The 26,089-nt window shown below is 31.5% G+C and overlaps 4 protein-coding genes and 1 long non-coding RNA gene across 7 annotated transcripts in view; 1 reads left to right on the top strand and 4 right to left on the bottom strand.

Annotated features, from left to right (window-relative positions):
• Positions 1 to 1,701: 1,701 nt before the first annotated feature.
• Positions 1,702 to 5,369, bottom strand: RpS27A (Ribosomal protein S27A). Its single transcript, XM_023166334.2, has 3 exons — positions 5,235 to 5,369; positions 2,015 to 2,357; positions 1,702 to 1,953 (listed from the first exon to the last, which is right to left on the bottom strand). Exons 2-3 carry the CDS (start codon positions 2,333 to 2,335, stop codon positions 1,804 to 1,806), a joined length of 471 nt encoding a protein of 156 aa, XP_023022102.2. The 5' UTR covers positions 2,336 to 2,357; positions 5,235 to 5,369; the 3' UTR covers positions 1,702 to 1,803.
• Ip259 (NSA2 ribosome biogenesis factor-like IP259) lies at positions 4,006 to 5,337 on the bottom strand. Of its 2 annotated transcripts, none has more exons than XM_023166332.2 (2): positions 5,235 to 5,337; positions 4,006 to 4,856 (listed from the first exon to the last, which is right to left on the bottom strand). In XM_023166332.2, exon 2 carries the CDS (start codon positions 4,836 to 4,838, stop codon positions 4,059 to 4,061), a length of 780 nt encoding a protein of 259 aa, XP_023022100.2. In that variant the 5' UTR covers positions 4,839 to 4,856; positions 5,235 to 5,337; the 3' UTR covers positions 4,006 to 4,058. The 2 variants fall into 2 exon arrangements, with proteins under 2 accessions (XP_023022100.2, XP_023022101.2); XM_023166333.2 differs by lacking the exon at positions 5,235 to 5,337 and adding an exon at positions 4,986 to 5,161.
• Positions 5,370 to 10,800: 5,431 nt separating the features above from the next.
• Positions 10,801 to 11,698, bottom strand: LOC111510414 (succinate dehydrogenase cytochrome b560 subunit, mitochondrial). The gene is made up of 3 exons (XM_023166327.2): positions 11,539 to 11,698; positions 11,219 to 11,439; positions 10,801 to 11,164 (listed from the first exon to the last, which is right to left on the bottom strand). The coding sequence occupies exons 1-3, from the start codon at positions 11,553 to 11,555 to the stop codon at positions 10,878 to 10,880; spliced, it is 525 nt and encodes a 174-aa protein (XP_023022095.1). The 5' UTR covers positions 11,556 to 11,698; the 3' UTR covers positions 10,801 to 10,877.
• A 412-nt stretch (positions 11,699 to 12,110) lies between these two features.
• LOC141483007 (uncharacterized) lies at positions 12,111 to 16,127 on the top strand. Its single transcript, XR_012465853.1, has 3 exons — positions 12,111 to 12,794; positions 12,912 to 13,957; positions 14,018 to 16,127. It is a non-coding gene; the product is annotated as an uncharacterized lncRNA (long non-coding RNA).
• Positions 16,128 to 17,885: 1,758 nt separating this feature from the next.
• Pez (protein tyrosine phosphatase non-receptor pez) overlaps positions 17,886 to 26,089 on the bottom strand; it is a 54,301-nt gene continuing 46,097 nt past the window's right edge. Inside the window, exons 12-14 of one of the 2 annotated variants that reach the window (XM_074177109.1) lie at positions 23,856 to 24,038; positions 23,308 to 23,634; positions 17,886 to 20,090 (exon numbers count right to left, since the gene is read on the bottom strand). In XM_074177109.1, the coding sequence (XP_074033210.1) occupies positions 19,962 to 20,090; positions 23,308 to 23,634; positions 23,856 to 24,038 (639 nt within the window). In that variant the 3' untranslated portion in view covers positions 17,886 to 19,961. Of the gene's footprint in view, positions 20,091 to 23,307; positions 23,635 to 23,855; positions 24,039 to 26,089 lie in introns of those variants that run through there. The other variant, XM_074177110.1, reaches the window with a different exon arrangement.

Raw genomic sequence — 26,089 nt, forward strand, 5'->3', positions numbered from 1 at the left:
CATATGACTTTAATCGTAACATTTGTTTCGTGCATGTATTTCGGAGTCATATAGGCCAAATACATTTCAGATGTTAGTTTCTTCACACATTCAAAAATTTCTGTTTTGTTCAATCCCTTGTAAATCGGCAAATTTTCCAGCATAAGTTGGCCCGCCCTTGACTCTCCCATCATTATATGTAAGGAAGGAAGATTAGAGAGCGTCTCATTGTTGGTATGGTTTTCATTAAACCAAGTTGGTGTCTTCAGGAAATTAGACTTCACCCCCTGACCAATACACTCACTTTGTTCGTTGAATCGCTCATCGAGAAAAGTGTTATGATGTTTGGGAACAGTGTTTGTTTTCTTATTAATAGTGTAACTATTGTAGTCACTTTTAAATCTCATCAATTTTTATTCGAGAACACAAGCTTTCAACAAGCACTTGAAGACATAAATATTCAACTAATTATTTTCAATTTGATTAGGTAACCTGTAGTTATTTAGATCAGTTTTTCCACTGTATATTGAATCAGTGCCAATCTGTCATTGGATCTTTAACTGTTGGAAGGCCTCATATTTGCCCACTTGGAGAGAGGGGCAAAAAAAGACTAATCTCAATAATGAAATGAACAATTCATGAAATGAAAATATTCTGAAGTGCGCTCAGTAATCCCAAAACTTAGAAAAGTGGCCAACTTCTTTTGACATTTTGCTTAAACCAATTCGATGACAAAACTGATATTTAGTGATTTCAGCATTTATTGAAAATTGTTTCTGTAAATTTTCTAAAATGACCCATTAAAAAAAGTCAAGTTTGGAATTTTATACCTCACCACCAATTTTAAACTCTCTGGCGTCATCTAGCATTCTTTCAATTTTTTGTAATTTTTGCTATAGATTTGAACAAAACATGACTCATCTATGTGCAACAAGTTGTCCAGAAAATACTTTTGATGACCTATTACCAGAGAAAAATAAATACATCTCCAGAAGTTCTTATCTTCTTAATTCAATCAGAAATTACATAGTTCAGATTTGTTTCATCGAGAAATAATCGCATACCTAATTGAATGAACAGTTTTGTTATTTCATTAATAATAATACAAAGTGTAGACTTTGAAAAACTCTCCAAAACATTAAACAGGTGAAGAGAGTATAATGAAGTTAGTGACAGCAAGTAATTTGCAATAGATTTTAATTTTGAATGATTTTGAAGAGCAACACAAGTTCTCGGCAAGCCAAGTTTCACTCAGATAAATGATATCTAATTTTCTAAAACTCACTTCGTTGAAGAAGTTTTGATATCAAGTCCACATTCAGTCTTTAATAAGAGACAGGTAGTACCTAAAAATTCACTAATTTTGAAGAGCTGTTTTAGGTTTACGTTCAAAATTGGTTTCACATAAGTTTTTCTTTGTTCCAGTTCTTATTTAAGTTGTTTGAAGAATTGTAGTTGTACTGTTTTGTAAAAAATGTGTTTACTAAATCAAGTACTTCTTTGGTGTTATTGAGTAATTTTCACTGGACAGTTCTCATTATGGTTTCAGCTGTTAATTTTTCGAAAGTGGAATATTGTTTTGTAACACAATAATTACATCACTGATCAGCTCCTGGATTTCGCTTCCTGCATATTTTCAGTCTTTTCGATTCTATAATTTTGTAACAAATTTGAATTTTTCAAGGCAGAACCCTCAGCTATCTGAGAAATAGAACAACTAAAAATGCTCCATAACAAGTCTAATCCTTGTATTACTTTATTTAGAAATAACACAAGTTTTTATAAACTTTTAAACCCTAAATTAGTTCGCATCTGGTTTGGAGTTTACTTATCATCTGGTTTAGAGAAAACAAGTGTGTATCCACACTTTCCACAGTAATGTCTGTCTTCCATGGCTGCCATGAAGACACCAGCTCCGCATTGTTCAGCAGGACACTCACGCCTCAACCTGTGGATTTTACCATTGTCTTCGACCTACAAATAAAAACAATTGTGAGTACCTCCCTTCAATAGTTAAAAATTAATAAGCACTTACTTTATAAAATTTCAATACAGCCAGCTTGACCTTCTTCTTCTTATGCTTGATTTTTTTTGGGGTGGAGTAATTCTTCTTCTTACGTTTCTTTGCACCTCCCCTCAATCGCAATACAAGGTGAAGAGTAGATTCCTTTTGTATATTGTAGTCCGACAAAGTACGTCCATCTTCCAATTGTTTACCAGCAAAAATTAAACGCTGTTGATCTGGTGGAATTCCCTCCTTGTCTTGAATCTTAGCCTTAACATTTTCGATGGTATCCGAAGGTTCGACCTCAAGAGTGATGGTCTTACCAGTCAAAGTTTTAACAAAGATCTGCATCTTGGGAAGTTAGTTGAAACAACTGAAACAAAGTGATGAATTATACAATGAATTAAATTTAAATTTCAAAATTTTCCACTTGGCAAATATTTGAACTTCAATTGGCAAGTTTTATTTGACAATTACCAAATACAAGATATCTGCATAGTAGGGGTGCAAGTTTTTCAACAGAAATGTTAGGTGTTGCAGGATTCTTATATATAATACCAGAGACGTAACTCGATACAACTGAAGGTGACGAAACCTCAGGTGAGTAATTTTTTATGAACAAAAGATTTTTTTTTGACTTGAACTACTGACATAATGTCACTTCACAACGTGACTGAAAAATGAAATTATATTCAAAATGGAAGTTCTTGAGATGAAACATCCTTAGTGCAAAATTAAAATAAGTATCACATAATACGAAATAAAAATTAAAGGTTCCCTTTCCCTTCTTTGTGTATCAAGTTTTGAAATGTGAACTTAGATACTTTACTCATTTTGTAGAAACTTATAAGGCACCTGCTTATTATGAGATCCAATAAAAGTTTATCAACTATTGAAGTACAAAATGATGATATCAGATGACCTTAAAAAATTAAGAGAGAAATTCTTCTTTCTGAAGACACAAGATAAAATTTATTTTTCATTAAAATCTCAAAATCTCTATTTGAATACAAGAAATAATAAATTAAGGGGACTAATTCCTTATCCTTAAAAAATTTGAATGTATATTCAACTCAACTGTATTTTGAATATTTTCTATTTTTCTGTTAATATTGCAATACATTTTTATGTTGGTTAATCAGATCGGATTCCTCTTTTAAAATAAAAAAAAACAGCTGAAATGTATATTGAATTGTTATTTGACTGGTGAATTACACTTATGAAACGCAGGTTCTCACCCTCAAAAACAACTATTCTTAAAACACTTCAGATAAGTTTTGATTCAACTGGGCAACATTGCGTAGATGAAATGTTTTTTGATTTTCTGGAATAGAGAAAAACAGTTTTCATTTCTTAATGTACTGAAAACAACATTTTCTCATTTCTTGATGTACCTACTGATAACAAAATTCTCAGATCACTTTGTAACAAATGTTTATAGAAAGAAACACATGAATTAGTATAAAAAAAGGCCTCGTTTAAAGACTTTATGAAATAGCAAGCTGATTTCATCCACAAAGTCAAATTTCGAAAACAAAATTGCCTCCTTTGAAAATGACCTAGATAATGATTACCAACCGTCTGAAGGGTTGAAAATGGGGTGGAACCATTAAAAAATTTCACAACATGAAAAGTTAATTAAAAATATGCAAATAGATACAACATTAAAATAATAAAAAACCTCGGTGACCTTGTTTATGTCAATCTCCTTGAAAAGTGGACTGAAAATATTTCCATCATACTTTAGATATATTATCGATTCTCTTTTCAACTGGATATAAATGTTCTAATACAAAGAGACATTCTTAAATTCTTTAGAGAGTCTATCAATTCATCTATTGGTCCATTTGAAATGTTAACGTATTTCTATTGATTAACAATCAATAAATTCGAGAACTTACCTCAATATCTAATATTTTTAGAAGTATTTAAAATTTTTACCAAAAAAATGTAAGAATAAGTATCACTCTTATTAGGTACTCTTCAAACGATGAGTTGTAGGTTGTTGAACAATAACAAAATTATTAATTTCATTGTTTATTTATTACGAATTACAAAACATAACTACATGAACTTAAACCAACAATACAGCATTTATGCACCCATCATTTTCTGGATTGTTTGTAACTTGGGCATATTTACCCCAAACTACTTTACCAGCCTGAGTCACCAAACCCAATTCTGAAATATTGACTTCAATGACAGTACCTTTTGTAATAACACCTAAACTTGTGAACATTGGTGAGCTAGGATTTTTTTTAACGCCAATTATTGGTAAACAGAACGTAGCTTTTAGTTCAGGATGGGTAACATGTGCTTTTTTGAAACGAAGAGCCATTGGCCGGATGAATCTCTCAAATTTTGGAGGTTTTCTTGTGAAACCTTCACCTACGAATGTGACTTTAGTGACCATCCGTTTCCAAGCTTTCCGTTTAGTTTTTCCCGATTTGATGACCTTCAATACTTCCGCATCAGCTTGTGCACGCACCTTAGGAATAGGGACATCCCATTTTCCGGCCTTTTCTTTTCGTTTCTGTTTTATCATATTTGACAAGACTTTAGCTCTAGACTGAACATCACGGTCTAGAAGGTAAACAGGAAGAGCACCCTCAGATACCTTTTCGGAGGTTTTTTTAATCTTTTTCTCTTCATGAGCTTTAATTTTTTTCTTCATTTGAATCTTTTCATTACGACGTTCCTTGTTGAATATTTTAGCCTTGATACCTCGAAGACTCCTAGCCACCTGGGACCTCTTGTGAGGCTCACGAGCCTCACGCTTCCTCTTTCGTTCTTCATAGTCAAGACGGCGTCCATGAAGTTTACGGTGACGTTCAATGTACTCGTTTTGTGGCATGGTAGTTTTTAATGAGAACTAGAACAAAATAATAAAAACGTTTTAACTTTTCCTTGTGTATAATCATATTCAAGGTATATACTGAATACTCTTTGAATATGACTATACTATGCCAAAAAAATATATAAACATATATTTTGAACTTACCTCAGAGGTGCATGCGACTGACTTATAGTCATATTCATAGAGAATCACTAATCACTAAACATATCGGGGAAAAATTTTGCGTCGAGATGTTTTGAAAAACCATGTGTTCATATTACTTCCGACATAGTAATGTACAAAACCGCAATGGAACACAATTAGTAACTCAAATTGTATGTAGTTTGTTATTCGTCGACGAAAAAAAATCGTGAAATATTCACTAGATAATAAAATTTATAATTTCTCACTTACCTTCTACTCCACCATTACACGCTGCTCATAAAAAGAAACTTTTTGACAGTGGATATGACGAAAAGACGATTCTTACCAAGTTTCCGCCCCACTCTAGATACCAACATAAATTTTAATAACTATGTGGATATTGGCAGCAATGAATGTATTCGATTTTCGCTTGATTCTCGCAGTCTCGTCATCCGATGTTCGAATCATAAGCGAAATGTCGGACAAAAATGAAAAAATCAACGATTCACATGAGTACGAAGGTTCGTCACATGGTAATTTTGTGAAAAATATGTAATTACTATAAATTTTTCCTTGATTATATCACTGCTGTGTAAACACGACGGGCGATTTACCACCATATCGTAGAAGTGGTGTGCAAACATGCTAAATTATGATATATAATAATATACTACAATATCAAACCAGCTTGCGTATGTTGTGTGAACGAAAAATCCTACCTAGTTTTTTCTGTCACGCTGATTTATGTACTCTGTTTTAGTTGGAAGTGATCTTTATTTGGAAGAATAAACTGTTATATGATTAAAAAAAGAAACTTTCGGATTATAGAATAATGGAACTGTGGGAATCCAGTCACATAATTTTTTTGATGGGAGGATCGTTAGATGTGGATTTCTCTTCGATGTTTATATTTTTTATGTAGTACCTTCTAGATTCAGTTATGAGTGAGATGCCATATAATGCAGTGACCGGTTTTCGGCTTGAGTTCAAACACACTTACGATAAAAAAAAATTCTCGAAATAATTTGTCTAGTTTATCATGCTGTGATGATATCTAGGTGACACAGAAAGGTATTAACAAAATGAACACAAAATATAAAGATAATAAAAATAATCGATGATACTTTGGCTCTTTGACAGCGAAGAAAGAAAATTTTTGCACTAGGAAATATCTTTTTCTTGATACCAAAAAAACTACTTGTCATTTTTTTTCTATCGATTATTGACATTTTGTTCCAAAAGCAACAGAAAATAATGGATTTTTCAGGAAACCGCTGTCAAATGACTGTCAAATGTTCTAGTTAGTAGCGGTTGAGAAGTTATAATTTTTGAACGCAAAGTTAAAATTGTGCTGATGCACTTGCGAAGTTATTCTGACAATTTTAAAGTTTTGTGAAACCCGTTATTTAGACTTAGTAGTTTGGAAGACATACATATATCCCATTGAAGTTTATACTACAGTTCATAATCACGTTTGTCGTTTTCCAGCTGAATTATTTTGCTGTTGAGTAGTTTTGAAGAGTGAGCTGTGAAGCAGTATGGAATTCTGAATACATAATTTTGTTCAGTTAATTACATTATAGTCAGACTATCACTCCAGTGTCTTCTCCATACACAAGTGTTTATGCGCCACTCAAAACAAGGACAGAAAAGCTCACTCTTTATATTTCATCACCACTCTGAGAATAGACTACATCGGATAAGAATTTTATTTGAAAATATATATATATATATATATATATATATATATATATATATATATATATATATATATATATAAATATAAAATCTATAATCAAGAGCCACCGGTAGCTCTTGTATTGAAATCAATATGGGAATGATCAAAAAGTACTTATCTATTTATTTTTTGATTTTCATGGAATTATTTTCCAGCAGCTTGACTGCATTAACCTTTCTAGATTATATATATATATATATATATATATATATATATATATATATATATATATATATATATATATATATATATATATATATATATATATATATATATATATATATTGTCGGAGTTAGCTACCCTGTGTATTTGTCATTAGTATTATGATAATTGTTCACTAAATGGAAAGTCCATACAATAGAAACAATCAATAAAACTTCAAAACAATATACAATTCAAACAAAAACTGAGGAAAATGACAAATACAAAGAGTAGCCAATCCATAAAAAATACATGTGCTTTAAAAATCATTATTGGTGAGGACGACAATAAAAACAACTTTCAAAGAGCAAATTCATCTAATGACAAATGCACAGAATAGCTAACAAGAAAAAATGAATGTAGGTACTCCAAATAAGGTTCATTCCTCTCGTCAGTCAATGGTTTGAAAGTGTTTTTATCAACAGGCCTATTTGGAGTTGCATTAGCATTCTCTTTCTTGGGTCGTAAATGGCAATAAACGATATACAACCTTAATCTGGAGTATACAACTGACACTAATGACAAATACACAGAGTAGACAACTCAGAAAAAATAAATGTGTCGCATACAAAATTATCATTGATATATACGATAGAATGAATACGATGAGAACAACTTCCAAACAGCAAATAAAACTGAAAAATGAACTATACAAACATCATCTACAAATGACAGTTGACACTAATGACAAATACACAGTAAAAAATATAAAAAAGTAAATGTGCTGCAAATGAAATCCTTTTCGGATTTAGTTTATTGCTCGCTCGAAATCACCTTCGCTATACCATGGAAATACGGTAAACCTGTGGTATGGGACTTTACTTGCGTTGACACGGTCGGGCCTTCCCACTTCCCATCTAGCCGAAAGTTCGAAGTCTACTGGAATACTGGAACTGCAGCATTGTCCGGCGAACAATTAAAACGAAAAAAATACCAAAATCTTGGGAACAACTATCTGTTCCATCCAGTAGCGGTTGAAACTTTTGGTATTTATGGACCGGAGTCTCTGTTATTGTTGTAGAATGAAGATTGTTTCTTTATGATGGATTAGCCCACTGTATATAACTATGTTGTAGTTGTTATTTAAAAACATTCGAGTTTGTTAACTTGTCAAAAATATACGTTCCGAAAAATCATCAAGTATATTTAATTATATTCAATCTTAAACAAATTGTATCAGTTATTCGTTCATGAACTCGGAAGGAGAATAGGCCAAGCAACGAAAGATTACCGTTCTACTTCTTTTTTGATAGAAATAATTAGTATTGCTATTCAACGTGGTGATACTGCTTTGGTCCTTGGAACTATTCCTCCTTCACATAATTTTGATGAGATGATGCTTTGACCTCATTTCAGTACGGAACTAAAATCTCTTCGAAACAAGCCAAGATATGTGTATATTCATCAACGATTATGGACATATAGTCGTCGGAACCTTTCTACTAGTAAAACTGAAAACCATAAATGAGAATACTCTAACTGAACAATGATGTCCATTGTCGTACTGACATTTTTTGACGTTTTTATAAACCAAAAACAACTTAACAAACTTTATCGGGTTGTTGGAATTGCCAAATGGCAGATAAAAATGAATATTTCTAGATATATCGATATTAATGTGTTTGTCTTCAGGAAATTATTAAATGTTCCGCCATTTAGTAGTAGGTGAAGATATTGACTTCATATTCTAGGGTTGTGAAGTATTCGTCAGGAGCTTCAAAATGATGTGTCACAAGACCCCCCCTTTCCATTTAGTTTTTTTTTCCCAGATGGCGCCCAGTCGCCATCTTGAAAGTTTCATCTGTCAATTTCACTTCAAAATAAATTATTCATGCATTGATTTTATTATCCCCAATTACAATGAGTTGACCCGTTCAAAAAATAAAGTGGGGGGGGCATTAAAGAAATGCACTGTATAAAAACATTAATAAGAATGAGATTGACTTTTAATCATCTCCTAGGCCAATAATCAGCCAAAAGGGTAGGGGAGCTGGTCTCCAAACCTGGACGAAATCAGGATGACTCGTCACTTATCATCTCCTGATAATTAAAACTTGTTTTGTTAGTGCGCGTCGGAAGACGTATTTTTTTATGGGATGGAAAAAACTTTTCAATGAATTCATTTAAGCCACAGGTTCCATTTCTACCTGTCATAAATAAGCGGTAGTAGAGAGTGTAGAGGCAATAATATGCAATAATATTTGATAATTGATCTAACCACTGAGTAATATAGCAGTAGTATTGCAGATGAAATTAACTCGATCATCGATTATTGAAGCTGCACATTTTAAGGGCTTTAGAAGTTATAGTGTCAATTTGGGAATGAAATGTAAGTTCACCCAAGACATGAATTTCATAGAAGAAGACCACTGCAAAACCAACGCCACCCGTGAAAGCCTACATTCCTGCGTTAGAAAACATGAGTTTAGTTATAAACAATGCAATGATGTCCTATTTTGAGTGTTGTTCACTCATGCTATAAGGTATCACTTTTGTTATACCTATCATAAAATCATATAATTTTTGTTTTGAATCGTGCAAATTGTTAGTATCAATTGTTTACGATGAATTATTTCATTAAGAAATGTGCTAATTGGGGAACAAAAAAAAGTTTTTATTGGCGAGTGAATACTTGAAAGTTATGTGTCGGGATACAGATTCCTAAACTTCTAGATTATTGTAGAAGTTGAAGGTCTTTGTCCAACTGTAGTCTCTTTTTATATAATATTGTGTGGAGTAACTGGTGTTTCGAAAGTATAAGTAACCATATCTACAATAGTAGGATATCCATGAGATAAAAATAATCTATATCATCTTGAGTACATTAGCATCTTTCTAAAAACAATATCCATTTTCCTCTATGAAATCACCTATATAAATTAAAAGAGCTTAGTAGGATACTCCAAAGTATTTTTTAACTCATCTTAAAAGGTTTTCTTTATAATCTTCACTGTTGCATACTGTATATGTGAATAATATAAAGATACAGAAATTTTCTTTAAAGTTTTTCAGTTATTCACTGGGTAAACATTTGTGCAAATCACATTAGAATTGCACTTCACTTTATATAAAATAAAATATATATAAAGTCATGGTTCATTTTGTCAACCCATTTTTCATTAGTTTGTTATACAGATTGCAAGGTGAAGGACGATTTCGACATTTTACATGATCTTGTCGAGACTTACTTCCTCGAAAATTTGGGAGAAAATGTTAAGGGAGAAAAGTACTCTTCAACTTCACATTTTCTGTGATTTTTCTGAGAATGCCTACGCTGCTGTAGGTTACGTTCATTGGGAACAAAACAAAAATCTGTTTTTCCGTTAAAGAAGCAAATGACACAATGAACTGAATCCTCTCAAAATAGATGATATTGTTCTCATCTATGAACCTAACGCACAAATAGTACATCTTTATCCATGAAGGGATGGAAAAATACTTGTTGCCGACGTTATGACAGCCAAGAAAATAATTTTCCGAAGACCAGTCTCCAGATTATGTGTGTTGCCAGTACACTACCAGAACGAAAAGATGAGTGATTGTTGATGGGACAATTACTGAAGGGGAGAATGTTGGAGTTTATTTAGTTTAAAATCATTACATTCTGTATAATTATATTTGATGTTTTGTAAATTTTTGATATGTATAAGTAAGCTGTGACGTTGTTGAAAAAATAGATAAGAGTTTGACAGACAAAAATTTTGGATTTTGATTTGGTTCTTCGAGACTGGATATTTCCAATAACACATAATTTACAGGTAAAGTCAAAACACTCACCCCATTGTATTGAAAAAAGTTACCAAGTTTATTGAAATGTAAATAAAACAGGTGTGCTTGTTTTATTCTGACACTTCTTTAAAAATTGTATTTGAACAGTTGTGTAATATTACAGAAATGTAAAACAAAAAAGAATATTTATTTGCAATAAATAAGTTATATTAGATAACAAAATTTATCAAAAACTGTTTCATACTTCACATCAGGGAAAGAACTATAGCTGAAGTTAACGCCAATGACAGCATTATATATCCTGTGACATATACTTCTCTAATACTAAGAAACCTTCCAGTATCCCAAAGAAGATGACGAATACCATTCCAGAAATGGTAAGTTAAGGGAAAAGCAAGTAAAAATTTTAGAGCTGCAATAGCTGTTTCACCTAATTCCATACATTCTAAGTTGTCAATGTAACATGGGATAGATTCCGGAAGTACTACAGCACCTAGTCCCAAAGCTATTGCATATCCCGACAAAGCCATTCCTGTAAAAGGCATTGATATTTATCATAAATAGTGATTATATTTACATCCTTCACCTGTGAATCTGTGAGTAATTGACAACAAGGAGGTCAGTTGAAGTGAATATATTGTCAAATGTGGGGACTGTGGTCTCCCTAATTTCATATTGCGTTCATCGTGACCTTCTTCTTTCACGACATCTGCAGCCTTGGCTTTAAGAGTGACTGGTCTTATAAAAGGCATCAAACAGTTTTTGTCATGTTTTAAAAATTGGTTTGTACATCTTTTGCCTGCTAACCTAAAATCATTACATAATGTGGAAACTGAGCATAGTACAAGACAAGCACAATATAATATCAATAACTAAGAATTAAAAGAAAGTGTTCATTTGAGTTACCTGAATATCAATGACATTTTAAATTAATTTTTCCTGCAAGACGAAATTTATTGACAGCTCAATAAAAATCTTGAAATAACAGCAAACCAACAATCAAGCATAGGCATGCAAAATTATTAAATTCAAGATATCAACAGAATCACGAAACGACAGAACACTTTAGATTTCAATATTGACATTCAACCAACGATGTCTATAGATATTCCATGCGTTCCACTAAGCGTTCACAACGATCAAAATGCTGCTATAGCTGTTTCACACAACGACAGGGGTCGTTGTGGTTGCCTCGAAAACGTTTCTAATGACGTCATTACTTTCGCTCACGGCAAGCTGACAACGTGACAACGACCCATCTGAAGAGGTGGGTCGACGTGGACGTTGAGAATAATTCGACGCAATTTTTGAATTTGTTTTTGAAATATGACAAATATTATCTTTCATTCGTAATTCATTTCCAATTTCATACCTCATTCCATTATTCAATCTGATAAGTAATCAATGGAATAATGAAGTAAATTTTAGTGTAACATAAAAGAGTAATATCTGAGTGTCCAATTAGACATGACATTTTCAAAATTTACTGAGCAATATGTGATAGAATATCATTTACCTGAAATGACTTGAATTTATTTGAATAACAATACATTCTCATAATAACTAATTCATGGCCTAAGGTTTCAATTTTCACAATCATAATTTTGGGAAGTTGCATTTCACTCTTCATCTGAACTAGATGAAATAGTTTCTGGAACACTATTGCGACGCATCAACAAATCTCCAATAGGTCACATGCATATTTTTTCTAATTGTTCTAATCGATTATATAATACATACAAATACTGGAAACATGAGATAGATGCCAAAAACATGAATTAGTCAGAAAAAAATTTATAAAATTGTATACCAAATATTGACAATTCAAACGGTCGACCATTTGGCGGGAATATGTGACGTCAAAGTACATGTCAACAAAGCGATCCAAAGAACAGAGAAGTAAACATAGTTGATTCTATATTGTATTACTTGATAATTTCAATAAATTAAAGATGGAAAATAGTGGAAAATCAGTTTATGAGTACTGCTTAGTTCCATAGTGCAACAATACAACGAAAACTGCTCCTCAAAAAGTATTTTTTCTTGTGCCGAGGAATGCAAACATTCGATTAAAGTGGTGTAAAGCTATAAAAAGAGACGAATTTAAGAACCCGAAACTGTCTACAACGAGCTGCTTATACTGTTGTGAAGATCACTTTGATGTAAGTATTTTTATATTTACATAGGTATATTCATATTTAGTGTCATAGTCTAAAACACAAACATATTTACTTCTCGAATATAAAACCTTTCTGACTGCTGTTATTCTTCATTTTCAGGTAAAAAAGGATACAGAGAACTTCATTCAGTACCAAATAATGAATAAACAACAAGGGGTACCTGTTACATTAAATCTACGTAAAGGTATTGTGCCCCACAAATTTCAGGGTCAGAAAGTAAATAGGCCAAAACCTGTGAGAGAGGCTGCTCTCAAAAGACAAAGACTTAGGTTGCTTCAAGAGACTATATCAGAAGCTGCTCCCAGAGAAGTTATGGAAGAAACTAATTTATGTGTAGGCCCTGTGGATACAGCAGATAAAACAATCACCAGAGAAATAAATTATTGTGAAGCTGGTCCTAGTTCATCTTCACACGACGTTTTCTCAACAGAAAATAAAAGGCTTGCTTGTGACAAAGCCGTTCAAATTAACACAATGAAGCCAACGACAATAAAATATAGAAGCTAAGGTGTCACTGTTGGTCCTAAGACAAAAAATGTAGCATTATCACCGTTTCTAGTACCAGTTTAAAACACATCAACTTCACCTATTAAAACCGCCCAGATTGCCGGTATGAAAAGGAAGTTATTCCCAGATACAAAACCAACAGACTATTTATCTATTACATAGCGATCTTCATCAATCTCTAGTGAGTATGAACAAGAAGTTACTTCTTCCGAAGCGAGTTGGTCTCAAGATAACAAGGACAGACAATTTCAAAATGTAATGCGTAGTGCAACATTGACCGCTGTAGAAAAACAGTTACCATTTGATAAAACTATTAAGTGATAATATCCCAGTTCTCACTATTGACATTTTAATAATTTTGAAGAAAATAAAGTTAAATGAATCATTTGGCATATTAGCTATACACTTTGGCTATACACAGAGCACTATAAGTAGAATATTTTCGAAAACAGTAATTGTTCTAGCAGAAAAAATGAGGGAGTTAATTGTGTGGCTGAAACCATCTGACATAGTTAAAAATTTACCTATCGCTTTTAGAGCATGGTATTCTAAAGTTGTTTCAATTATAGATTGCTTAGAAATAGAAAAACCGTCTAATGCAATCCACCAGTCTCTGTCATGGTCACAATATAAGAAATGTAATACTCTGAAATACCTTATTTCTTGTACTCCAGATGGGTTAATCAATTTTATTTTAGAAGGATATGGTGGAAGGGCTTCTGACATTATTATAGTAGAAAATTGTGGGTATCTAGAATGTTTACCTCCAAACACAGCCGTTATGGCAGACAGAGGCTTCAAAGACTTGTCTCATTTGATAGAAAATAAAAAATGTACCCTTATTCGGCCTCCTTCAGTGATCAAGTCTACAGCAAGTACAAAACATGAGGTGAAGCAGTCCAAAAGAATAGCAGCATTAAGAATTCATGTAGAGCGTGTAATAAACAGGTTGAGAGAATTTCATATGTTGTTGCCTCATGGATGTGTACATCACAGCTAAGTTCCAATAGAAGATGAAGTAATAGTAATAAAAAAATAAATAAAATTTTCAAGTGTTTTATTTTTATTCATATTGGTGTGGCACACTCAGAAGGTACCTTATTTTCAATGTAAAAACTCCAAATAGAATGAATATAGGTTACAAGTAACTTGGCTGACAACTAAAATTTCAACTTGCTCCTCATACTATGATTTATTTGATATTTTTACATATAATAGGAAAAATAGCATTACTCCAGAAGAGCATGCTTTTTTCCAAAATATTTGCACAATAGTTCTCATTATAATTTACAATATAAATGTCTACTTCCTTTGATATTTCAAAATCATGATGTGCAACACAGAAAAGCCCTTTTTTTATTTGAAAAATACATCTGCATTTGGACCTGAGCCATATATTTTGAGGATATAACATCTTTTGGAAACATATCTACTCATGGCTTTCTCAGATGATGGACATTTGATTTCAATACTGTAATCAATATTTTCACCATCAGGAGATGCACCAAATACGGGATAATTAGGGTTTAAGATCAAACCACACCCATTAATTTTTAGTTTTTTTTTTTCGACTTCTTTCAATACTTTTTTCTCGAGCAAACGCCTTCTTTTCATCGCCTCTGTGTCCTTTAATTTAATTGCTTCCATTATACTTTCACATAAAGTGCCTTCGAAAACTTTGCAGTTTGCTGGTTCATGCATCTTCAAAGTGATAATCCTAGCATAGCTCATGCCACAGTGGACAGTCATTCGGATCAATTGTAGCTAGATTAGCTTCATTGCAAGATAATGTGTCCATCATACTCCTTCAATAGTTGATGAACTCTGTGGCGTTAGCCGGTTTATTTGGTAGAGTACTTACTAAATGATGAATGGATAATTTTTCTACTCTGCTTTTTTCCTTGTAGTATTTCATGAGTTGACTTTCCATGTGACCGATGCTTTTGCTATGGTTTATTAGAGTTGGCAGAAGGCTTCGAGTATTGGCAGATGGAGCAGGTTTGGCTTTTGAACTACTACCTAACTCTTTAGTTCTTATATACTTTAGGGTTGTGCCTATCGTGGATAATTTGGACTTCTTCCAGTAACAGTCAATACTAGTAGAGGGAGGGTCTTCGCTACGCCTGTGCAGCCAAGCTATAAAAGCTATTGTATGCTTACATCCACCTGAAAATTAAAAATATATATAATAATTATATTTTCTGGATAAAACACTTCTGTTTCACATTATGTTCGGGAGTAATACGAGCTTTCACTACACATATGTTTGCTTCCCTATTTACTTGAACATATCCAATAGCTGAATCGCCATAAGAATATCTTTCGGACCTAAAAACACAAATATTATCAGGTTAGAATAAGAAGTGATTGTAAACATTTTCTTAAACAAATTTTTCACTACATTATTTGAGGTTATGTATACTTTCTCAATGTTAGTAAGCAAATAACTAGAAAACTGAACAAAAGCTGAAATTAAAGACACTTATACACAATAATTATTCAAGCCTTGCAGCTTTGACGCCACTAATCTCAGCTGAAGTGAAATCGGGATGATTTGCGAAAAAACTTGTCATCATGAAGACATCTATTCTCGGCAAATTGTCAGATTGTGCCATGACAAATCCGGCTTCAGTCATTGTATTTATTTTCTGGGACGTTCACAGTAAAATAATATTAGTCAAATAACTGCTTGCAAAACTCTAATTAGACGGACAAACAATAGTAGAATAGTAGACTACAGAACAGCATGTAAATAAATGTTGTTGACATGGACTTTGACGTCATCCTAAGATCCTACCAATCACGTTGCGTTTTACTTAATTTGAATCTGTCTCGTAATATTTACGTTTTCAATTATGAACTATTTAAAATTTATATAAAGTATATAGTCATGTGAACCCATTTACATTGATCTGGTATCAAAATAGATTAAGAAAAAAATTAAAATGAGCTATTTTATATTACATGCATATGACCTATTGCCGTGAAAGACATTTTGATTACATTCAAACTCAATTTGTTCAACAACTTCACTGAAATTATATATAAAAAATCAATTTATACTTTCTTTAAAATAAATAAATTAGCTTGCAATTATTTAAACTTATTGTTAAGGCTTACGTAACCTCATTAAAATTTCTACTTCATTTTTTCAACCTTGCCATTTGTAATGTTTACAGGAACGCTCAAAACGCTTCATTTCACTTCAGTTTATGACAGGAACGGGAAAAACTGCGGTCGTGAGCGCTTAGTTCCTAGTGGAAGGCACTCATTATATGATGAAGATGAAGCATTTTTCTCTTGTTCTTACTGTTTCTGAAAAATAAACAAAGCTAAATCAATAATCTGCTGAGAAGTTATTCCCGAAAAGATACTGCGTAATATAAAATACTGATAAAAGTCCAATCAGTCAATAACTGCCATATAATAAGTTCGGCATACAAATTGAATAATCAATGGGAAAAACTAAATTTCTATACTTAGCTTTCTTAAGACGGTTAACGTTTTGGAAAAATACCGTAGGCGAATATCAATTTTTGCAAAAGTGAACATATTCCACACTAAGGATGTATTACTTTTGTAATGGCGATCGTTAGATTTTCATAACTCGCCTGCTATTCTTCCCAAATATATCCTTGAGGGTAGTAATAAGGCCTAGATCCTTTCTTGGCTTGAAAGTGAAGTCTATTTTGAATAAGACAAGGAAGTTAATATAAAGAACAACTTTTGATTGTCATGTTGGCAGGAATTCGGTCGAAATGTTGAAGAAAACCAATTGCTAAATTGTCGACGTTTCGAAACTTTATTTTTTCATCTTCAGGACTTTGAAGTATAAGAAGAACACATACATATTAAAATGGGATTCTAGAATGTAGCTTCATTAAAAACAAAATTAATTATGCAAAATAACAACCATTAAAAAATAAAACGCTTCGAACACTTTACAGAAAACAACGTAGATGAGTACTTATATTTAGGGCGGCTTTCCGAGTTCAAAAAAAGAGAAGTAAATTAATTTGACAAAAAATATAAATACACACATAGGTTCACGAAAAACGTTGACACAAAGAAATGAACGAACTGAACTATCCGTGAATCGTTTCGTTATAATGCATAAATGGCCCTTGAAAGAAATGAGAATTGTAATTGGAAAAAGTTGTTTGTTAATGATTCAAAATTATTGTTTGATTTTTTCTATTAGATTGAAATATGAGGTGTATAAATTTTCAATATCCGACCTTTTGTTAACACATTTTGTTATTACGTCAATCATTTCATTCAAGAATCTTTTTTTCCAATATTGTCTGTTGTCCTACAATACTGACTGACTTAAAATGAAAAGTATGAGGGAATGACTTACAATGTTCTGAGTCATTCCTTCATACTTTTGATTTTAGCTCAGTCAGTATTATAGGACAGCATTCTATATTGAAAAAAAAGACACTTGAATGAAATTATTGAAAATGGTTATTTTATTTCAACTACATAAAACATTTTCAATTTGTTAATAATTGCGAGTAATGGATGTCTTAACCACCAACATTAACCAACCACTGAAACCCAAAATTATAATTTTTTAAAACTGCTTTAATTGAAATATCAATTTAGTTACAAGATTATAATTTTTAATACAATAAAACTGGTATATGTATAAATAAGGCACTGATTTAAAAATCACAAATAATAATACAAAAAATATAATGTCAAATAATGTAAACAATATTATTTACACAGCCTTCATCATAATATTCAGAAATTAGAGGGTAGTTTTCCATAAATGCCCAAAATTTGGAAACATTTCAAATCTTGTTCATACGTTTTACAAAACAATGTTCAAAATATTTGTTGTGCCACTATAAAAAAAGACAATCGAAACATTTAAAGGAAACTACCCTTATTAATGTCATATATTTTGAAAGTAACAAGAGAAGTGATAAAGTGATGAGATTCCACCATTTTTAAATTTTCCAAATTCTTTGATATATCAAAAATACTTATATGGTCATAATGCAAAATGAAGCTTCATCGACAGCTCAACATTCCAATAGATTTGGCAATCATTGGATCCCAAAACTTTATCTGCTTATTTTCCAAAGATAGAAATTGAAAGCACCTTGAAGGCCAAACAGTAACATGAAATACATCAGACTCTCAGTTAATTTTTAAAAAATATAATAGGCTATCTTACACATTTTAAATTATCACTTTAGATTCGATAGAAATTTCTAATCGTACCACTTTGATGATATATATTTCGAACTTATATGGTTATGAAATGAAGAAAATATATAAAAAAATAATTCAATAATTATATATGCATGGATTAATATGATAGAACTGACCGATATTTGAAGAAAATCCATTATAACGTAATAAAAAAAACACTTCAATGTGAGATTTCTTCTTTTCAAGTGGAAATATCATATTATGCATGGATTATGTAAAATTATTATGTATGACTGTAAAGTGGTGAATATGAACAAAGATTACTTATTTTAGAATACCAAAGTGTAATTTCATCAGTGAAGTTAGATAATGTCTTCGTAAATTGAAAAATATAATAATGTTGACATACAAGACATTGATTATAGAAGTTGGGAAATACCTAACCTAACACAAAATGTTTTCACATTAAAAACAATTAGAGTTGGAGAAAACACAAGTCAAAGTCATTAAAACTTTTGTCAATTTCAACAAATTTTTATATTCCTTCCTTCATTCATTTATACACTGTACACAGTAAAAATCTTTTAATTACGATGTATTCACAATTTTTTACTTAAACTAAAATATAAACAATACTGAAAATATGAGATGAATAACGATTTGAATTCCTGAAGTTGCCTTTCCAACTAAGAACCAATATTAGGATCATTATGTATTTTTCTCTGGAGTAAATGAGAAAGATTAACTTTTCTTTGTTACTGTGAATGCGGCAAAACTGTTTTAAGTGGATAAACAAATCTATGAATTCAATAATTTATTGATCCTAAAACAAGGCTTTTAGTTGAGAAATAACAACTTTTTTCAACCTAATACTAAATAAATACTAATTCAGTGGACAACACCTCCGTTTAGAAAAAAATACTTCAAAATTAACCTTTTACAAAAGTAAAAATGATTAATGTTGCGGTAAATGACACAGTAAATTTAACTTTGAAATTAGTCATTTGATTTAATAACTGATATTAAATAAAACATGCACCAGTCTTTCTCAGAAACTTTCGGGAAACGGAAATAAATAGATATATAATATTCCTTTCATGCTAAAGGTTTTAATATTAATTTTCAACAACATTCACCTTCTAGTGTTAATTTGAATTTTTTTCAATGCTCTTTCCATTTCACTCTGAATATTTTAACAATTGGCACATTGAAATTATCTTGACGTTATCAATTAATATGGCCTAGTCTCTTCATATTTAACATAAAAACATTAACAAAACTACCTGACAAAATGAATTTTTTTCATTCATCTTTCAGTATAAATAGTAGAGCACTGATAACCCACCAATTTTGTATTCTTCATCTATATATTTCCGCACACATTAACTGAAAAATATAAATCCCGTTTTCTATTAATGGGATGTCTAGTTCCATAAAATAGAGATATAATTCGAACATGTTTCAACCTACATGAATTCAAATGAGCCTTGTTTGTTTCAAATAGTGAATAAGAAGGGAGTATACAAATCTGTACTGGGCAATGGTCTGTATCATGTAGGCACGTTGATGTCTGAGAAGACCAACCACTCTTGGTATACACACCTCCTGAAAAATAGAAATATAAATTTGTTGAATATGGTTCACTACCTGAATTTTTTGTACACACGTCTTTCTCTCAAACGCGAATTTTACTATACTCATAAAGTGTTACTTTTAGAACAAAACATTTGAAAACACATGAAAGATCAAAACTTTTAAATTAGTTCAATAAACTCACAGGAAAAGTTCTTTATGACCATGACAAAAATTCAGCTTTGTACTTTTCATTCAGAGTGAAAAACATTAATTCCTCTTATTAGTAAGGTTATTTCAACCAAAGGAAAACATGGAAAATATATAACCACACCCAGGAAGCCATTTTAAAATTTTACTAGGGTTGATATTCTGTATATGTTTGATTTACCAAAGTATAATAATATTTCACAAATGTGTGATATATTAGTGGAGTTGCTGCCAAACAGCTAACTTTTACCGGGTTATTTCCTTTTTTGGTTCATATAAAAAAATTAAATTATTGAACTAGTAAATAATTATAACGTAGTTCAGTGCGATAGCAAAAGTCGATGAACTGGTGGAGTATTAATATATGTTCGAGTCAGAATAGTTTATAGAGTTATCAAACCTAAAATTGTGGATGGGAACTTTTGAATACAGTTTATAAGTGTAAAGATAAAGTCACAAAAGTGGCACATCGGTGGTATCTACCATTCTCCAAGCTCAAATCATTGAACATTTTTAGATACATTAGAGGACATTCTGGAGACATACTTTATAGGAAAAAAATGTCTGATGATTAGCGACTTCAATATGGACTATGAGGATGATGATTATTTCTATACCAAAAAGGTCAAACATTTATTTAATATGTATGGAGTAGATCAAATTGTAAATACAAAGACAAGGTGTACGCAGCATAGCTCTCTTATAGATTATGTTGTAACAAATATTGATTCTAATCGAGCAATTGTTCAAGGTAATCCAAAACTAACTGACCACTCTATCTTATCTGTAAATTTCTGTAATGCAAATATCACGTTAGGGGAAACAAACAAATTAGAAAAATGAACGTAGATACCTATCATAACATAAACATTGAGCTATTGTCCTGAAACTGGAATTTGAATTCGGTTAACGTTGATGTGATATTTGAGAATATAACAAAAAACTGTCTAGATATTGTTGATCAGGTAGCACCAGAACATACTGTTAAAATAAAATCAAATCAAGTCCCACACTATGATAGTGAATTGAAAATCAAAGCAAAGGAAAGAGATTTAGCTTATAAGATATTCAAACAAATAAGAGAGTGAGAAATGACTATGTGAAAATGTTGAAAGTAAAGAAAGAGCGTTATTATGAACAGAAAATTGATGAAAATAAACATAATGCAAAAGAAATGTGGAAATATTTAAAATCACTTATAAATCCAATTGAAAGCTATAATTTTGAAAAGATAGTATTCAATGATGGTGATCAAATAAAAGTTTGTAGCACAGAAATTGATATTGCAAATGCATTCAATGAATAATTTATCAATAGTATAGGTGAAATTGTAAACAATATAACTTCTGAGTCAGACTGGAGTTCAAACAGTTTCGACATAGAAAATTGTAAATTAAATTCTTTTAAACAGATAGAGTTGCCGCAGTTGAAAAATATAATATTTTCAATAAATAAAATTAATAGATTTGAGATAATGAACTTTATTAATACGTCTCTTCAAACAGGACAATTTCCCCAATACTTCAAAATAAGACAGTAATACCAATACCAAAAATAAATAATACTTATGAAGCATGTTATTTTCATCCTATCAATACTCTTCCAACCCTTGAAGAAGTATTGGAATTAGCAGTATATGAGGAACTCAACAAATACTTTGATGAAAACAGGTTACTTTTAGGTTGTCAGTCAGGCTTCAGAAAAAAACATTCGTGTGAGGCTGCCTTACAGTTCACAATAACAAATTGGAAATAAAAAATTGATAAAGATAATTATGTTATTTGTACATTCTTGGATTTAAAGAGGGCATTCGAAACAGTAGACAGAGATATATTAATCCAAAAGCTCAAATATTATGGTATTGGTGATGTAGTTTTGAAGTGGATGAAAAGTTACCTCAGTTCGCGGAGTCAAATAACAAAAATTAATAGGTGCTACTCATAAGAGTTAGTGAATGATTTTGGAGTTCCACAAGGTAGTGTATTACGACCTTTACTATTTCTGATTTATATAAACGATATCAATTGGGTAGATGGTGATCTTGTGATTAACTTATTTGCAGATGATACATTAATATATACCTACGATAAAACCTTGCAAGTCGCTATTGAAAAGATGAATAATTCATTGAAAAATATTGAGTTGTACCTTGGAATGAATAAAGTGAAACTTAATATCACTAAAACTAAGGCGATGATCATTACAACAAAGTATAAACAAAATAAAATTGCGAGAAACACAGTTAAAATTAAAATTATCGAAACTGATGTAGAAATAGTGAGTAAAATTAAGTATCTAGGGTTCATTGTAGATCATACTATTTCATTGAATGATCATGCTGACTATGTAATAAGCAAAATATCAAAGAAACTGTATTTTTTTTCTAGAGTGGCATCTATGTTATCAATGTATGCCAAAATAAAGTGCTATAATTGCATAATAAAATCTCATTACGATTTTTGCGGGACTCTCTTATATCTCTTGAATCAGAACAAATCAAATCAATTACAAAAATTACAAAATCGTGGAATGCGAATAATATTACTAAGACTTTGTTTTGAATGAATATATAAGTAAATATGTAAACGTGTATCCTATATAGAATATGTGCGATATAGTTTTTTCTTTTTTGGGATTTTCTGTTATTTGGTTATAATAGACTAATTTATTTAGATTTTTATGTATTATATTTAGATAAAGTACATTAATTATGTTTCTGTTAGGCTTGCCTATCTGGAAATAAAGTTCTTCTTCTTCTTTACAATTTCTTGGAGATGAAACGTCGGATAAGAAATCTGTAAATACCATCTTGTACTTAAAAAGTAGAAATGAAAATGTCGTTATTATTTGTCGAATTTCAGTTTTTTTCTAATCTCTCCGTAACGAATCTAAATTTTATATAAATTCATATAATAATAATTAGCTTTAAAATGAACATTTTTTTCCTAATCAAACCGACTATGGCCCTCCTTATCTTGCACACATTGTATACACATACAGTAGAAGATAATTCAATGTTTTAAACAGGTTTATTACTAACTTGGTTATGGTCGACGGTGTAGAGAAGTAAATCACTCAATATAGTAAGTCCGGTCCTACCGACGCCGGCGGTGCAGTGCACAAGAATAGGGGGATTTCTATTATGGCCTGGAGGGATCTCGCCCACCGAATGCTGGTGAACAGACTGCATTTCTTCGAGGAAGCCTAGGAAGTGTGATATAGAATTTGGACATCCTTGATCTCCCCAATCAGTGTAATGAAGATGCCAAATTGTCCGGTACCTTCGAGAACTTACATGACATAATCTCACTTTGCTGGTGACACAATGACCAGTTTTTTGAGAAAACTCCCACCAGATCTGGTAATCCTGCAGTTCACATTCATAATTAACATTTATCCAATAATACCATCATCATTCAATATTTATAACAATTCAGTTATCCAAAACAAGCACTTTTCCCAATCACCTCCTGAAGATGCCAACTTTGTTGGTGAAACGCGCGTCAAGAAGAGTATTGCATTTCTGGTGATTGGGAAAAGTGCTAATTCAGGACACTATAGTTTTAATAATTAATTTGATATCTTTACCTGGTCTATATTAATACATCTTTCATCAGCATCAGGAAGGTATGTCAGATCTTCAGTAGGATCAGTGAGCTGCACCATAAGATGAACCTCAGCTTCCCAAACACACTGCCAGAAGTATGGTAACGTATGCCTTGTTGGCCCTTGAGCTGCTATATAAAACCTTTGCTTACTGCCAACAGTTGCCTTAGTGAAGACATACATATTTATTACTTGTGTAAGATATTTGTTCATTACAGGTATATTATCATTACAGATTTCTCATGAACCTTGAATATCAATGGGAAAAAATGAATGTCTGCATTAAAATGGATTCACAACCTTACTGTAAACAAATAAATCATCAGTGTAATAAAATATAAAGGGGGAAAGTCGCAGAAAGGTGTTTCGCAGTGATAGCAAAACATGTGATATATTTTTTGAAAATAAATTTTATGATGATCGGATCGTAAGGTGTAGTTTATGAAAGAAGCTAAACATTTTGTTTTTCAACTTAATACTTATTGAATAAAGCACTAACACCTTGTGTGCATATGATGGTTGCTTCATCAATCGTTTCCCAAATGTGTCTCAACTAATATAGTGACTCAATAGATAGAAAAGAGATTTCTGGTAAAGTTATCAGAATAAATTTTCAACATACTTTTGCAAGTCACCTACGGGTTTCTATTGGGAGTATTTTTTGAGATCTTCAATCACAGTAGATTAGTACAGTAATTAACTATCCATCTAAAGATCTCCTAATTGTGTGTTCAAATGAAATACGAAAAAGATGTTTTATTTTCAACAATTTATCTAGTTTATTTCAGTTCGATTCTGATCATAAATGAAATGGTACGTTTTCCAAGAAGTAAAAATAAAGAGGGATAGGAACTGTATTACCATTCATTCAAGTAACACTTTGTGAGATTTTCAATGGACAATTCACGAAACCGCAACACGTGTTCAGCTATACAATATCTTCCTCAAGGGTTTTCATAGTCATTTATCACATTTCTAGGGAATTCTACCATTTGCGTGATTCCCAATAAATCGCCAATATGAATGGTTGGCATTTTTGGAAGAATAAAGATTGGAAATCATTCACTATTGCTAAACCGTTATATTTATATAAACATGTGAATTCCAATAAGTTAGTTCACACAAAATAATTTTATGGAACTGAAAGTGATTCAAATTTATTAAAGATTCATTTAAGACAGAGACAAAACTTAACTACTCAAATCACAACATTGAAATTTGCATAAAACATATTTTGCAGCTACATCTCTACATAACTAGTTTATTTAGATTTGTTTTCCTGTTAGGGCTATTAGACAGTTTCATCTTAACATTTGGTGGTTTCCAGCATAGTCTGAAATTTAGCTACCACTCAGATTATTTAGGAGACCACTTCAATACTTATCAAGATATTGCTGGTGTTATTCCAATTAATATGTCCCAGACTAAACTTGTGTGAGTGGTAAGTGAAAAAATCATGGAAATTTGTTTCATCCCCATTAAATATCTATCTCCCTAGTTTATACAAAAAGAAGTCATTACTTTTGACAGGTAGGAAAAATCCACTTATAATTATTGACTAAGGTTCATTTTCGATTCAGCATGAAACAGAAAGAGCTGTTCGATTATTTTGTCACAAACAAATAATCAAGTGGTGCCTAATGAAAAACTAAAAATATAAAGAACGGGTTTCAAAGTCTTGATATATTTCACCATCAGTTTTCAATTTTAAGTAGCAATTAGTAATATTTCAAAACCTATCCGGTTTCAATAATTGAAAAAAGGACTTGATTTGTTTGAAGGTGGTTGACAATGTTTCATAGTGTATTTCATTAGTTCAGACTTCTATTGTCTAATATGATATAAATTGATTTGAAATCCCTGAAAGAATCTGTAAAAAATTTAAAAGGTTAGCAAGTTAATATAACAATTATATTAAGCAAAAAACTGAAATTAAAATGATATAAAATACAAGCAACAACCAAAAAATCAAAAAAATTGAACTATTAACACGAGATGAAAATTAAAAAATTATTAACAAGAAATGAAAATTAAAAGATTCTAAACCAAGTTGCTTCACGACATTTCGATTGTTAGTATCCACAATCGTCTTCGGGTGATAACTGGACTTATCTACCGACCAAGCGTCTTCATTTCAATCAGGATGGAGCCCAGCTCCCTTACCCTGTTAGCTGATTTTTGTCGAAAAAGGACAAATGGTTCTGGACTTATTTCTC

This window comes from Leptinotarsa decemlineata, unplaced genomic scaffold, assembly GCF_025532065.1.
Source record: "Leptinotarsa decemlineata unplaced genomic scaffold, Ldec_3_MD MMD2_tig00002159_RagTag_RagTag, whole genome shotgun sequence".
Lineage (NCBI taxonomy): Eukaryota > Metazoa > Arthropoda > Insecta > Coleoptera > Chrysomelidae > Leptinotarsa > Leptinotarsa decemlineata.